Source organism: Hyperoodon ampullatus, assembly GCF_949752795.1.
Source record: "Hyperoodon ampullatus genome assembly, chromosome: 8".
NCBI classification, from domain to species: domain Eukaryota; kingdom Metazoa; phylum Chordata; class Mammalia; order Artiodactyla; family Ziphiidae; genus Hyperoodon; species Hyperoodon ampullatus.
Window position 1 is genome coordinate 89,758,644 of NC_136921.1, and position 16,440 is coordinate 89,775,083.

Genomic DNA, 16,440 nt, shown 5'->3' on the forward strand with positions numbered 1-16,440 from the left:
TAGTAAAAGACAAGTAACCAAATTTAAAGAATGAGCAAAAAATATCACAAATAATGTGTGGCTGATTGGAAATGTAAATTGAAACCAAGAGATGCTGCCACAATCTCCTAGAATGTCTACAATGAAAACAATAGACAAAACCAAATGTCCACAAAAATGTGGGAACAGTTGGAATTCCCATACACTGCTGGTAGGAATGTAAACTTTGGCAAAAGGTCTGGCAATTTATTATAAAGTTATATGTATACCTACTCTCTGACTCAGCAATTCCACTCTTAGGTAGATAAACTAAATGAAAGTATACATCCACAAAGAGAGTTATACAAGAATGTGCATATGAGTTTTATTCACAACAGCTAAATAATAAAAACCACTCAAGTGTCCACCAACAGGAGAATGGATATAGAAATTGTGGTATACTCACACAATGGAAAACTACTCAGCTATAAAAGGAAACAAACTTTGATACACGCAACAACATGGATAAATCTCATAGACATATGCTTAGCTGAACACAAGAGTATATATTGATTCCATTTACATTGCTGGTGACAAATATAAGAACAGTTGGGGGAGGTGGACTGATTGGGAAGGGAAATAAAGAAACTTGATGGGTAGATGTTAATGTTCTATACCATAATAAGGGTGTGAGTTACATGAATGCACTTAAACTGTACAGATAAAATCGGTCCATTTCAATCTATGTAAATTTTACATTAAGAAAGCCTTATTAAAAAATAATTGAGTGAGGGTAGGGAGTGGTCTGAGGTACAGATAAAACAAGAATGGCAGTTATATCACTAATAATTGAAGCTGGATGATGGGTACATGGGGGTTCATTATAGAAACCTATTTATTTTGTATGTGTTTGAATTCTTCCATAACAAAAAGCTTAAAAAAAAAAAAGGAAATGGACTAATTTCTGAGTCTTTTTAAATTAAAAACAGGACAATCTTATTTACTATCCCAATTAAAGTAGGCAATCACCTAAATATGGCTATTTTATATGTTAACAATATTCTAATAAGAAATTTAATTGGACTGTTAAATTTAAGTGGGGCAATCTGTGACTCCCCATGCTATTTTGGGGCTTTCAACCAATAACTGTTTTTCATATATAAATTTGTGAAATGTAGCTTTGGTATTTTTTAATATACAAGCATACAAAACACTTTTATTCTTATTAAATTTCTTAGTGATTAAAAGAAAAAGTTATTCAGGGAAGTTTACTAAGTTTCTACAAATATGGCTTAATCTCTTATAGCCAAAAGTATTTCTTTAAATCTGATTTGTTCCATTGGAATTAATTTGTGGGAAAGAAAAGTCCACTGAATATGTAAAAATATTTTTAGATATAGTGTACAACAGGATCTCTTTAACTTCTATTTCTACTCTACTCAGTTTCACTAATTGAATTTTTCATTAGAACAGTTATGTTTAAAGTAGGAAGTGTAAAACACATTCCCAGTGAAGCTCTTCTGCTATCAAGTGGAAAAGATTCATCTTAGTTATTATTTCCATGCCTTTGACCTAAACATGCTGTTATGTGAAAAATTCCCCTCCTGGGTTTTCAAGTTCCCTCACCACAATCAATAACCAGCTAATTTTAATACTCTTCAACCAACTATTATTCATTCAGATGGTATATAAGTTTTACTATTAAAAAAAAAGTTATCCCATGCCAATTTCAGATTGATTATTTGTACTAATGGAGAATAGCAGTAAAAAATTTAAAGCCTTGCGATAATATTGATACATAATGGCTTTCATGTGTACAGATTTATATTATTAGTATGGTGCCTAGCATAGAACTGAAACAAATAATAGGTGTCTAAAAACTATCTATCGATTCATTGGTTGTAGTTAAGAAGAATTAGCTTTTAAGTGTGTTAGACTATAGAAGGGAGAATTACACTTATTTGAAAAAAACCAACCCCCCACACTCCCCATCCCACAGCAGCAGCTTCAAATCTTCTACCAAGAAAATTAGCAAGTTAGTAGGATTTGGGGCTAAGAGAGACCCCAGAAATCAAAGTTTAACCCCTTTATTTCACAGATGAGGAAAATGAGTCTCAGAAAAGTTAAAGTGGCTTGATTAGGGGTACTGAATAGCAGAATCAGGATTAAAATGAAAATACGTCTCTTGATTCCTACTCTATAGTTCATCCCTTACCACCAATTTCTTAGTGTCTGAAACATAACTCAAAAATATGGTTTTCGTTTATATATTATGTGTAATGTTTACTAACTCGTATACTATTTCAGAATTCTAGTTAATTCTGTTCTACTCATTTGTATGACTGTTTACAACCACTCATTATATCAGCACTGCCTTCAGATGATTACTTCTAGTTTCAGCTGCAATATCTCTAGCCTCCAGCAGGAGGAGAATTTATCTAAAAAGCCACACCAAAAATCAGACAAACCAATGACAAGAACTACAACTTTACTCCCAATCCATTCATTTGCTTTAAAGTATCAGTAACTTGTCACTATGCTAATGAAAGCTTTCCTTTTCCAAATTTTCTGGTTCATCTGTAATGTAATACAGTCCACGATTTTATAAAATTTGATCTAAATTGTGCATTTGAAGTGGGCTTTATTAAATGGAAAAAACTAATTTGAAACAGGCTCAAGAAATGTATAGAACAAATAAAATCCTGCTTACCATTTTTGCTTCTGACTGTACTGGTTGAGGAGAGGAAGGACCTGGAATTCCCGGAACACTAGGCACCATGGTGACTGGTCGAACAAGCTATGCAGAAGATATTGAAAAATAATTGCTAGAGAATATATTCAAAACGAGATTTGTACTTTTATTTGCACAATGGCTGCTATAATAATTTACATATTATAATCAATATATAATGCATTAATATTTACATGACAATATATTATACATTAATAGAAAATGTATATTAATATTTATATTATTAATATAAATATAATTGGTATAATTGAGACTTCATAATTAGAAAACTGTATCTCTCTCTGAACCCTTATTATCTTAATCCTGATTTACACTTCAAAAGTTGTCAATTGGGGCTTCCCTGGTGGCACAGTGGTTGAGAGTCCGCCTGCCGATGCAGGGGACACGGGTTCGTGCCCCAGTCCGGGAAGATCCCACATGCCGCGGAGCGGCTGGGCCCGTGAGCCATGGCCGCTGAGCCTGCGTGTCCGGAGCCTGTGCTCCGCAACGGGAGAGGCCACAACAGTGAGAGGCCCGCTTACCGCAAAAAAAAAAAAAAAAAAAAAAAGTTGTCAATTGTTCTGAGACACTCACTTCCCTAATCTTCAATTTTCGTAATTCCTTTTTTTAAATGATTCCTTCTTATAGAAAATAATATTTAAAGTGATTGATGCAAAATTTCTCACAGATCTGTCACACTTCCATTTTGAATGTGAAAGGAAAGAATGTTAAAACTTGTATAACTAGGCATAAAAAGTAATTTCAACAATGAATTTTGCTTTTCTAAAATATATACATATAAAATTTCTAAAATATACAATGAAAGTTCTTTGATATATTAATATAAAGCATGACAAAGAAGAACCTGATTACCTCTAATAATTCCTCTAATAATAATAATATATAACAGATTTTTCTGGTTTTTGCCTTTTTAAAAAAACCTAATATCAACACTGAATGATTATTATGTACCTAAAGTATATCTCTTTTTCATTTCAGTTTCTCTCATCACAGTTACATTTCACAGGATAACCATACAATCCCAGATACAGGACAAGGATGTTTCCCCCTTGAAAATATCCTCAGAAAAGAGGAAGTAGTCACCTTATATTTGAGTCCTTATAAAATCTCTCATTCTGAACAACAAAGTTCTGTTTGAAGACAATATATTATCTTGAAATTATTTCAATCAATGCTAATTTTGGATACTTAGAAAGGTTACTTTGGAAGAACTAGTTAATAAAAAAAGTAAATATTTAACATTAATTTTAGTATTATTTCTGAGGATGTAATCTCACCAAAGTGTTAGATGTTACTGTAAGGAGGCTTTTAAAACTAATTTTTAAAAGCTATACAATAAGTGATTATATTGTACTGATCAGAAACAACTATCTACAAGGTAAAAGAAGAAACTGTCTTTTTATTACATGAATGAATATTAGGACTTGGTGTAAGATTCTCAGTATTACAATAATAGATTCAAAAAGTGTTATACTGAAACTACTTGGGTGAGGATGAAAACAATGTGTTTTGGAAAATTGTGTGAGATTTCTTAAAAAGTGGTTCTAACGATGAAAACTTGAATGTTGAAGACACTTTTGAAGAGTCTGAATAAACTTACTTTATGAAATGTGAGAACAGGAAAAAAGGATTATTTCTAACTTATATTATTCCAAAGAATGTGCTTCTAAATATCTACTGTTATTAAATATTGTAAGTAGATATTTAATTACTGTCTATGTCTTTCAAATTTTATATATTTAACATGCCCTCAAAAAACTTTTCTTATGGATCTTCTCATTAGGAAGGTGGGGACTATCTATTGCCCATTCTACTAGACCATTTAGATTTTCACACGCTTGGGACAGCAAAGGAATTTTGTAAACCCAACCTGACCATAATATTTCACAGAGAGTGCTTTTAGAAACAATTTCTATAGTAATCAAAATAACATGGAGTTACCTGATAAGTGTTCCAGTATAAATGTCTTCTTAAAGAATAGAAACCTATGTTAATATTTGAATTCTACAAATCTAGAAAATTGAAATGGGTTGAATATGGAATAAAGTTCTTAATACTAAAAATAAAAAGAAAACAAGATTTTGAGGATGGAAAAATGTTTTCTATCCAATTATGTTTGCCTTGAAAGGTAAACGCTATCACAATAAATATCAGTGAGTAAATATTGCTCACCACTAAGTATTTTGTTGAATTCAGTTTCATAAACTAATCAAGCAGCCCCCCTTGGGCTGTATTTTCTGATTACAAAGATCAGTTTTACTATAAAGAAATATTTTTTTTTTTTTTTTTTTTTGTGGTATGTGGGCCTCTCCCGTTGCGGAGCACAGGCTCCGGATGCGCAGGCTCGGCGGCCATGGCCCACGGGCCCAGCCGCTCCGCGGCATGTGGGATCCCCCCGGACCGGGGCACGAACCCATGTCGCCTGCATCGGCAGGCGGACTCTCAACCACTGCGCCACCAGGGAAGCCCAAGAAATATTTTTAATAGTCTAAATTTCAAACTTACTGGGACTGCAGCTGGAACATGCACATTCGAACTTGTAATTGATGCAGGAATAGCAACAGGCATGGTTTGTCCATTAGGAAGATGTAACAGAAGAGGAAATGGGCCTGGTACAGGACTAAGGAAAACAAAAGAAGGGCAATTAGAGAAAAGAAATCCCTATCAATAATCTCTAAAAATACCAGAGTATTTTTACTCCTACTATTGTATCATTTAAAAATAAATTTTCCAGAGAAAGATAAACACTGTATGATTTCACTTATATGTGGAATCTAAAAAACAAAACAGACGAACAAACATAACAAAACAGAAACGGAGAACAGACAGGTGGTTTCCAGAGGGAAGGGTGTTGGAGGGATGAGAGAAACTAAGAGGTACAAACTTCCAGTTACAAAATAAAGGAGTCACAGGGATGAAATTCACAGTGTGATGAATACAGTCATTAATAATGTTATATCTTCGTACAGTAACAAAGGTGGTCAAAAGGTACAAACTTACAGTTATAAGATAAATAAGTACTAGGGATGTAATGTACAACATGATTAATATAGTTAACACTGTTGTATGTTACATATGAAAGCTGTTACCAGAGTAAATCCTAAGAGTTCTCATCACAAGGAAAAAATATTTTTTTCTTTTATTTTGTATCTGTACAAGATGATGGATGTTCACCACACTTACTGTGGTAATCATTTCATGATGTATGTAAGTCAAATCATTATGCTATACACCTTAAATGTATACAGTGCTGTATGTCAATTGCAGTTAACCCTTGAACAACAAGAGGGTTAGATGCACTGACACTATGCAGAGTCGAAAATCCCAGTGTAGCTTATGGTTGGCCTCTGTATCTGCAGATTCAACCAACTGTGGATTGTGTAGTGTGGTAGTATGTATGTGTTGAAAAATATCTGTGTGTAACTGGACTCACGCAGTTCAAACTGGTATTGTTCAAGGGTCCACTGTGTATCTCAATAAAACTGGAAAAAAAAAGAAAAAAGGACTGCAGCTCCAGCCCAAGAAAATGCCTATGTGACAGATGGAAACTTGATACCATCTTTCTCATAACATGAATAAAACACCCACAAAAAATTATACATGGTATATATACACCACTCAAGTAATTAAAAACAAAACAAAAATCTTCCAATCACTGCAAAGCACATCGTAAAATTTAATTGTTTTTAATTGCATCTTAAATGCACAATATATGTAAGCAGTGTAGAAAAAAAGAGGAAAAAAATGGAAAAAGTTATGAATTTACTTAGGACAATCTCCAACATGTTAGTTGAGAAAAATTCTTATCAACTACCTGTAAGAACTGAAAGAAATGTCACCTAGTGATAAAAATAATTTTATGTGTTTTGTGTGAAACAGCATGAAAATAAGAAACCATCTTAAAATCACATTCTATGTTGATTTGTTTTTCAAATTAAGTTTTAGATATTTATCTTCTAATTTATTAGATACTATTTATATTTATTAAAAAAAGACTACCCATTTTTTCCGAAAATCAAAGCATGCAAAATATTAACACACACACACACACACACACACACACATACACACACACACACACACACACACAAAACTAAGGCCACAATTAGAATAATTAAATATCTTAGGACAAATCATAACAAGAAAAACTTAACAATTCATATAATTCAATGATTGGCCCAAATCACTTACACGATTGGCCTGTTGGAGGACGGTGCCTGTGTGATTACAGTACTTGAGGTTGGTGAAGGTACTGCCTGCTGAATAATTACACTTGAGTCAGAACTTGTAAGCAGCACATTGGGAACCTGTAATGATGCTGGACGAACGATAGCTGATGTGGGCTGTGCAGTTTGTGTCAATGGTACTTCCTATTTAATAATGAGATAGAGAAAGAATGAAATTTAAAAATGCAAGTCAACAGAATATAACACATTTTTAAAAACAACCACAAACATAATACTTAATATACCCCCAAAGTATATTAATATTTAAAGTTAATTAAAAGAAAACTGTAGAAGCCACTGTAAAGTTTCAGATGCAATGTTCATATTTTAATTTAAAAACATCTTGAGTGGTTTTTCAGTACCATTTGTTTTACCATCAATCTAGAAATAAGTTAGGCTGGGCAACTTGGCTATATAACTCCATGAGAATTTAAGTTAAAAAACAGAAATACAATTCCATTCTCATGGAAGCATAGAACTTAAAATCCAGAAGGGATTGCCTAGTCCTACTCCATCATTATACTATATAAAGAAGAAATAGGTCCAGGAGACTGTTTTATAGTTGACACAAATTCAATAGTAGAATACTTACAAAATGGTATTATAGTAAGGGCCAAAAAATGTTAAAAATTTTTTTAAGTAATACAAATATTTGCTAATTTCAGGTAACTACCTCTACATTATCAATAATTTCTCAGTATCAAAAGGCCGAGTAATATTGATACCTTGAATGTAAAAATAAATAACTATTGGAGTAACATCTTTCCAAAGTAAAGGAAAACACAGAACCTTATAGATGGTCTTTTCCCCAATTTTACAGATTAGAAAACAGAGATTATCCAGGACTCTGTAACTAGTTACTGTAAAAATTGGGTCTACTATGTTCTTTGAATTGGCCTTTATACTGCCATTTATTATCAAAATCTTATTAAGCTATACAGGAAGAAAGATAAACTAGTACTACTGGGACTACATTTATTTGACAAGTTTGAGAATTTACAACATGCCCTCAAGGACTACTGGGAAGAGAGACAATAAACAAGTAAAACAAACAAGAATATTTCAGACTGTAATGTGTTACAGACTAACAGCAAAACATAAGAAATCATGAAAGATTAACTGAGGGAAGGTTGGACTTGGCTCCTTTGATAGCATAGTGAGGTAAGGTGAGCTTCTTTGCAAAACAGCATTCGAACAGGTACTGAAAAGATAAGGAGGAGAGCATTCTAGGGAAAAGGAATCAATATCAAGAGCAATGTCTTTGAGGTAAGAAGAAGCTTAGAATACCCGATGAACACACCAGAGAATGGCATGAGGTGAGGCTGGATGGGTAGGTAAGTCCAGATCAATGAGGGCTTATAGAAGGAGTGTGTTACCTTAAATGCAATGGCAAACCATTGAAGGATTTTAAGCAGGGAAGTGACATAATGTATTAAAAATAAAATAGCCTATGGAAAATAGGTTGGAGATTGAAGTAGAAAGTCCAGGTAATCGTTAAAAATTATATTAACATTATTAATATATTAACTATATTAAAATTATATTAATATTATTTATATATTAACAAATAATAATTGTTAACAATTATTAGAAGGTAATCGTTAACAATCCAAGTAAAAGATGATGATGGATTGGACTAAAGTGGTGACACTGAAGATAAAAGAGATAAATTAAGGATATATTCAGGAAGTAGGTCTAGTAAGATTTGTTACTGGTTTCGGTGTGAAGGAAAAGAGGGAATTAAGTATTCTTTATTCTTGGCCTGAGCAACTAGATGGATGGAAAGAAGTTTTCCCTGTTTTACCGAGACAGGGAAAACTGTGGGAAAAAATCAAGGGCTCTAATTTAGACATACGATGTTTAAGATGTCCATTAGACACAGAAAAGGAAATGTCAAGATGGAGTTGGATATGAATGTGGAAATCTGGGAAATATCTGGGTTGATATAAATTTGAAAACCACATAGATGGTTTTTAAAGTTATGAGTCTGGATGAGAGCACTTAAGAAAAAAATTGAGAAAGAAAAGAGAAGGGGGCCCAGAACTTACTTTTTACAACTTGGAATGACTATGCTGTGCCCAGGGGGAACTAATGACTGAGGAATGCAGGAAGAAGAAATACCCCTAAAAGAGGCTAAAGCAGCAATCAACAGGAAAAAACTGCTGAGTGTGAAGGGACTGAAATACTTTCTAGGAAAAAGATATTTATATCAAAGATTTAACAGCATTTCTTATAATTGTGATAATGTGGAAACAACCTTTATGTCCAACAAGAACAAGACAAGTAAATACATTAAGGTAATGATAAAATAAAGTGCAACCATTAAAAATTATGACTTTGGAAAATTTTCTAATGACATGGGAAAATGTACATTAATGTATATAATGTATAATATATGTATATTACATATAATATATGTATATATGTAATGTATATAATGATATAATGTATATAATGTATAATGTATATAATGATATATGATATAAATGTTTATATATACATTCTATATATATACATTATGTACATATATATACATACATATGTGTGTGTATATATATATATACACATAATGTATATAATGATATAAAAAAGTAAACTGGGACTTCCCTGGTGGCACAGTGGTTAAGAATCCACCTGCCAATGCAGGGGACACAGGTTCAATCCCTGATCCGGGAAGATCCCTCATGACGTGGAGCAACTAAGCCCATGCACACAACTACTAAGCCTGCACTCTAGAGTCTGAAAGTCACAACTACTGAAGCCCGTGCACCACAACTACTGAGCCCACGCACTGTAACTACTGAAGCACGCGTGCCTAGAGCCTATGCAATGAGAAGCCTGTGCACCGCAATGAAGAGTAGCCCCCTCTCACCACAACTAGAAAAAGCCCGCATGCAGCAAGGAAGACCCAAAGCAGCCAAAAAAAAAAAAAAAAAAGTAAACTAAGATTCCTCTTTGTATCCTATAACTATTCACTTATATATGTATATTTTTATGTATAAATGCATGCATATATCTAGGAAAAATGTTTCAAAATACTAGTAATTCTTATCACTCAATTATGGGCTAAAAGGTAGTTTTTATTTTTCTTTCTTGATTTTTCTATATTCTTAAACTTTTTATAACGAGAGTGTACTTTTATAACAAGGAAATGAAAAAAACACAAAACACCTAAGGTCAAAGCATTTATTCCTAGGTAAATAGTCACTTTTTCTGCCTTACTTCTAGCTCCTCTGCCATGGCTATTCTATTCTCCCCAATAATTTTTCCGTGTGTGACAAAAAATGAATTATCTATAAAGGTACAGTCTTCTTTCCCTGAAATTTCTGAGTATTCAAAGGCTTTCACATATAATAAGACTATTACAACCTGACACTGATTTATGTATAATTTATTACGTTAACATTTTATATAGATCAAATATTAGACTTTACTTAGAAAGCTGATTTTTTTCCACTTAGTTTGTGTTTCTACCATAAATATAAATTTCTAACCTTCTCATCACTGGTAGTAGACTCTGGGTGAGGTAAAGGACTATCCTGGTGAGTTGTTTCTACAACAGAGGGCTCCTCAATTTTGCTTCTTACGATAGGTGTTGCAAGAGGAGATAAATCTAGAGGCATCTAAAACACAAACATTAAAGAAAATGTTAGGAGTTTAAAAATAGCCAATCAGTGTATCTAAACTAAGAAAGCAGGGAGTGAAAACTATGATTACTGTTCTGTCAGAAGCACTGTTTTAATTTCATGGTTAACAACATACTTTTTTAATGTCGTCTTCTGAGGCTTTCTTGAATTCATTCTCAAATGGACTTGCCAACTCATTAAACAAACCCACTTCTTCACAGTTTTTCAAGAATCTTGTTGGTGTTGGGGTCTGATCTGAAATAAATGTCAAGAAGTAAACACATAGATTTAAATATACAGGACTCTAAAATATAGCTAGTAAATTAACAAATTAGCAGGACTGGTTCAGTCAGCTGTTAATTCTCTTTGGAAAGACCTCTTCCTTTAAAGCAAACAAAATCTGGTTAAGTTTTTGTTGCAGTTTAAGGTATTTCCTCCAACTTTATGAACCATAAAAGTATGAAAAGAAGTACTTCTTGTTCCTTAGTCCACACGTTCTCTCTGAGTGACATAAACATCCGCTACTCAGAGATCAACTACTGTCATTATCTAACACAAAATTTTTTAAAAATTTACACTATTAAAACTTACAAATGCATAAAATACATGCAATTTGGGGAAAACTTGGACAACAGCATGTATATTTGCTTTAACTTGGCCCTTCTACTAGTGTTCATAATCTATTATGAAAGCAAGCTTAAGATAAAACAGTCTTTAGTAGGTAGATCAAAATACTAGAAGAAAAAGAAGGTTAAAACAAGAGCCCCCCGCAAACAAAAACTAAAACAAAACCCTCCTTTTTAAAGCTAATTTTCTGTTTTAAAGCATTTTTCAAGCTTCGTATGAGGGGCTATGTAAGAGTTATATGTCTAATGTTCTAGCTTAATTCCTAGGCAGCAGAGAATTAGTCAAACTGTGCTTTCTTGAAACTTGAAACATTTTAACTACATTTGAATATGTACTCACACTAGGTGCATTAAAACATGTACTGAATATACATGTGAGCATGTATTAGTTACAGAACAAATGCCACTTAAGATCCACGTTGAATTGAAAAAGAGCAAATTTATGAATTTTGCCTGTTTAGTCTTATTATTTTCAAGGCTATTTACTCAGATTGATTAGAGTTGGTAGCACATTCAAATTCTATTCACATTTTATATATTTTAGGGCATCAATTTTATAGGTTATATCAGGAATCAAGCTTAAACTAAATAAAAGTATAAGGATAACTCCTGGTTTAAGATAAAATACTCATAAAACCTTCTGTGAAATTAAAATTCATATATTTTTGTTAACTATTGGGTCCCCAGAGTGGGCATTACTTACTGTTTTATCTTCACCCTCGCCCCAACATATTCCCAGAGTATTAATATGTTTACTACATATAAATATATTTAACACTAAAATGACCTACTTGTCATACACATTAGATATAATGTAGGCCTACCTCAGACACTATTAGTATTATCAAAATTACTGAAGGACTTTTATTTTGTCTTCATTTTACCTAATAGTTAGTCTGCAACATATATAATCTCTACCCCCAAAAAGACTTCAAAATGGTATTATAGTAAGGGCCCAGCATACTTGTATCAACCTAGGTCCATCATGACTGAATTAGTAAACTGAACATAAATTTGACTCTTCTGTTCATGCCCAAAGGGTTTGTCTATCTAAGCCCAAGAGAAGGCTATTTTGTATTAAAGGGAGAGAAGTCTTAAAAATAAAATACATATGGAAAAATCATTTTTATCAGTGATTACTATAATGATCAGGCTTGAAAAGAGAAAAGTCAACACAGGCACAATTGTTTAAACATGCACATGGCTTATGGCTATTGATCATCAAATATATACCACATACATCATGCATTATATTTATACAGTAATGCTAAACTACTCATCTCAAAATATATTAGTAAAAAAATGGTCAAGTGCTATGTTTGAATGTGTTCTACTTTTCTACTGCATTAAATGTAAACAGGACAGTAAGTTCTAGAAACCAATCTCAAAATATTTTTGAGTTAAATGTTACAGAGAGAGATATGGCTCTAAGGCAAATTCTAGAGAAGCAAAGACCTTCGTGCCTAGGAGAGTGAACCTTCAGGCTGTTGTTATCTTGTTTGTGTTTTGGTTCTCTCTCCTACTATCTGATGTATAGTGTTTTAAAGAAATGCATACCTCACTCTTGTCTGCTTCCTTCTACTTACAGAAATGAAGATATGTTGAATGTTACCCTACATTTTTCCTAAACAAATTGTTTTTTGGTAAATTATCAACATTTTTACCTCCAGTGTTTTCAATGCAAAAATCTTGATACCGAATGACAAGAACCGTCTTTTTTCCTCATTATCTCTCCAAAGCATTGCATATGACAATTTGATCTCTATGTTGGGTAATAATTTAAAAGTATTAATAATATTCAGTATACAGGTATATAATTCTAGATTTACAAATAGTATAACCTAAGCTTTACAAGGGAAAAAATTAAGTTAATTTGAATATTTATGTGAATCTGTGGTTATGACACAAAAAGGACTGAAATTTATATAAGTATATTAAATTTTATATAAAACTGTTTTCTTACCACACTTATAAAATATACAAAATGCAATGAAATTAAATGTTATGTGTGTGTACATATACAGAGATATGTACATATATATATTTAAATACCAAAAAAGGGGTAGCTGATATAGCATGGAAGGACAATAAACCAATGCATGAATTGGGTTTCTCTTTTTGCATACTGTAAGATAATCGTCTGCTTAGGTGATACTGCATGTTCATAGGAGCAACATACAAAAATAAAAGCACCGACTGAATTTAAGCCCCCTTTATTGAGAGTATTTTACTAACACAGATGTTTAGTCCAAAAAGAAACATAAACAAAATCCTAATGAACAAGTCTGCTAATTGCTCTTTCTCCAACAGGAAGAGCCTGATCATCGTCTAGCTTCGCATAGCATTGTAAAGCAGGTGTAAACAGCTAAAAGAAACATTGACTAAACATCACATTAGTTCAACTATCAGTTAAATGTAAATTTTGGAAATGGTATGAAGGTTCCCAGGTTTCTAATTAACTTCCACAAAAAATGACATTAAAATCTACATTTGAAAACCACACAAAAAGAGTGAAATGAATGGTCAGAAGGAAACATAAAAATGTAATGGGTAAAATACATGTTGCCAACATTTATTGTAAATGAAGTCATTGGAATATCACCAGACTATATTATTTACAGAGAATACACAAAAATTGTGCACATTCCAGGTGAAATATGTATATAAGCTATTAATAAAAGCATATACTAACCAGCCACAATGACACTGTCATTACGTGCTGGACCAAATTTCAGTGTCATCTCATGTTTATGTTTATGGACAGCCAAATGATCCTCGTTGGTAAAACGCTGTGGCAAAAAGTTTTAAAATATAGTTAAGATTTTCAATTTGATCAAATAAGTTAAATGATAAGGAAATTCATTTCCACAACATGTAAAACCACCATTAAAAAAGAAATAGCAGTTTGTTAACTATAAAGAACCTACTGTTAGTATAGATAAACATACTAGATCTCAAACAATCATAGAGAAACACATTACCCAAGAACAAGCAATTCTGATATAATACTAGGTCACATAATTCATTTTAGAGCATTTAAAAACAAAACCTGAGGCAAAGAAACTTTATATAAATTTCATTTGGACACTAAAAATAGACCACTATTAATTTTTGCCATATCATAGTAGAAATATATACTCCATGGTATAATGACTTTTGAAGAAAGCATTGTATTTTACTTAGATTTCAGGTTACTTACCACTTTTAAAACGAAAACTTTCCTATAAAAATATTACTCCTGGACAAATTAAGAGGTAAATCAGGTTCTTTATGTTATCACATAAAAAAAAGAATGCCTCGATTATAATCCAGCAAAGAAATAGTGGCCAGTACAATAATAAAGCAATTAATCATTTTAAAATAAAATTAAGGATTTCCCTGGTGGCGCAGTGGTTAAGATTCCACCTGCCAATGCAGGGGAAACGGGTTCTAGCCCTGGTCCGGGAAGATCCCACATTCCGCAGAGCAACTAAGCCTAAGCCCGTGCGCCACAACTACTGAGCCTGTGCTCTAGAGCCCAAGAGCCACAACTACTGAAGCCCGCGCACTGCAATTACTGAGCCCACGCGCTGCAACTACTGAAGCCCATGCACCTAGAGCCCATGCTCCACAATGAGAAGCCCATGCTCCGCATTGAGAAGCCCATGCACTGCAACGAAGAGTAGCCCCACCCTGGCTGCAACTAGAGAAAGCCTGCATGCAGCAAGGAAGACCCAACGTAGCCAAAAGTAAATAAATAAATTTTTTTAAAGTAAAATAAAATAAAATTTTAACTTAGAATAAAGTGATTCTTCATTTTTTTATCGCATTCTTATATAAAAAAATTATTTTTAAAACTACACTTAACTTGGATACGTCCTGCCTCCCAAAGGTGACATATTTATGATTACAATATAATAAATACATTGTTTAAATACCTCCTGACTGTGTCTGGATATCAATCTTTATAAAGATGCTTCCTTATCTTTAGCAACATTTATAACCGAAAATAGAGAGCACTTACTTTTTGTTATTTCAGAGCAAGAATTATAAAATGCCAAATTAAGAGATCTAAACTCACTCTCTAGTCTATATCCTTACAAATGGGATGTAAAATTATATATATTTGAACTTGGTTCCTCTGAACCACCAAAAATGGATTCTTTCTCTTTGGTCTCACCACCCCACTATCCAACTCACTACATCCTTTCATGCAACAAATGATAATAGCTTTAGGGTAACCTTAAAACAATGTAAAAGGATGAAATATTTCTTTCCATTATGTTTTTTATTCTAAATATTAAAAGTATGACCTATATCATACTTAGGCCAGCCCACAAGCCCACTGTAAAAGTTAATCCCTCTCATTTATATCCCATCTTGCTCTGCACAGTGCCTGGTTATAGCACCTATCAATATGATATTGATATTTTTGTATTTCCTTTTAAGTAGGCTGAGCTCCTACTATTTGAGCTCCCCCAAATTTAGCATATAGTAAGTAGTCAATAAATGCCAACTGAAAGAAAGAACTCCTTACAATTAAAGAATTGAATCTTCAAGCCCAGTCTAAAGGAAAAACAAAAAACCACCAAACCACAGACTGCTCCTTAAGATGAATTAAACCTTTAATTTAATTTGGCTGTATAGTGCTCTCATGTAAGTATGCTTACCACTAAGTCTTTAAGTTACTGTACACCGGTGGAAAATTATTATTATATGACCCCTCTTCAAAACCTGCTTGTATTCCCATTGTAGGTGAGTGTCCAGATGCAAACAGTACCTCTATCCCTTGACTTATTCATTTACTCTTCAAACATTTATTGAGTACCAACTATAGGCACTGGGATCATAATCCAGCTCCTCCCCACTCAAGTGCTATTTTCCTATTGCTTCATCATTGTAAGAATCCTTTCCAAATTGGAGAAATAAAGGCTTCCCTGGCGGCGCAGTGGTGAAGAATCCACCTGCCAATGCAGGGGACACAGATTTGAGCCCTGGTCCAGGAAGATCCCACATGCCATGGAGCAACTAAACCCATGCGTCACAACTACTGAGCCTGCGCTCTAGAGCCCGCAAGCCACAACTACTCAGTCCGTGAGCCACAACTACTGAAGCCCAAGCGCCTAGAGCCCGTGCTCCGCATCAGGAGAAGCCACTGCAATGAGAAGCCCGCACGCAGCAATGAAGACCCAACACAGCCAAAAATAAAAAAACAAATTTACTTAAAAAAAAAAAAAGAAATAGTCATCCTTTGATAGATCGAATAACAAAGC

General features: G+C 33.3%; 1 protein-coding gene across 3 annotated transcripts in view; it reads right to left on the reverse strand.

Moving 5' to 3' along the window:
* ATF2 (activating transcription factor 2) overlaps window positions 1-16,440 on the reverse strand; it is a gene marked incomplete at its 5' end in the record, with an annotated part of 67,185 nt that overhangs the window by 33,418 nt on the left and 17,327 nt on the right. For 2 of the 3 annotated variants that reach the window (XM_079710167.1, XM_079710168.1), the window contains 6 exons: window positions 2,669-2,755; window positions 5,216-5,330; window positions 6,902-7,080; window positions 10,431-10,559; window positions 10,699-10,817; window positions 13,881-13,977. In XM_079710167.1, the coding sequence (XP_079566293.1) occupies window positions 2,669-2,755; window positions 5,216-5,330; window positions 6,902-7,080; window positions 10,431-10,559; window positions 10,699-10,817; window positions 13,881-13,977 (726 nt within the window). The remainder of the gene's footprint in view (window positions 1-2,668; window positions 2,756-5,215; window positions 5,331-6,901; window positions 7,081-10,430; window positions 10,560-10,698; window positions 10,818-13,880; window positions 13,978-16,440) is intronic. The other variant, XM_079710169.1, reaches the window with a different exon arrangement.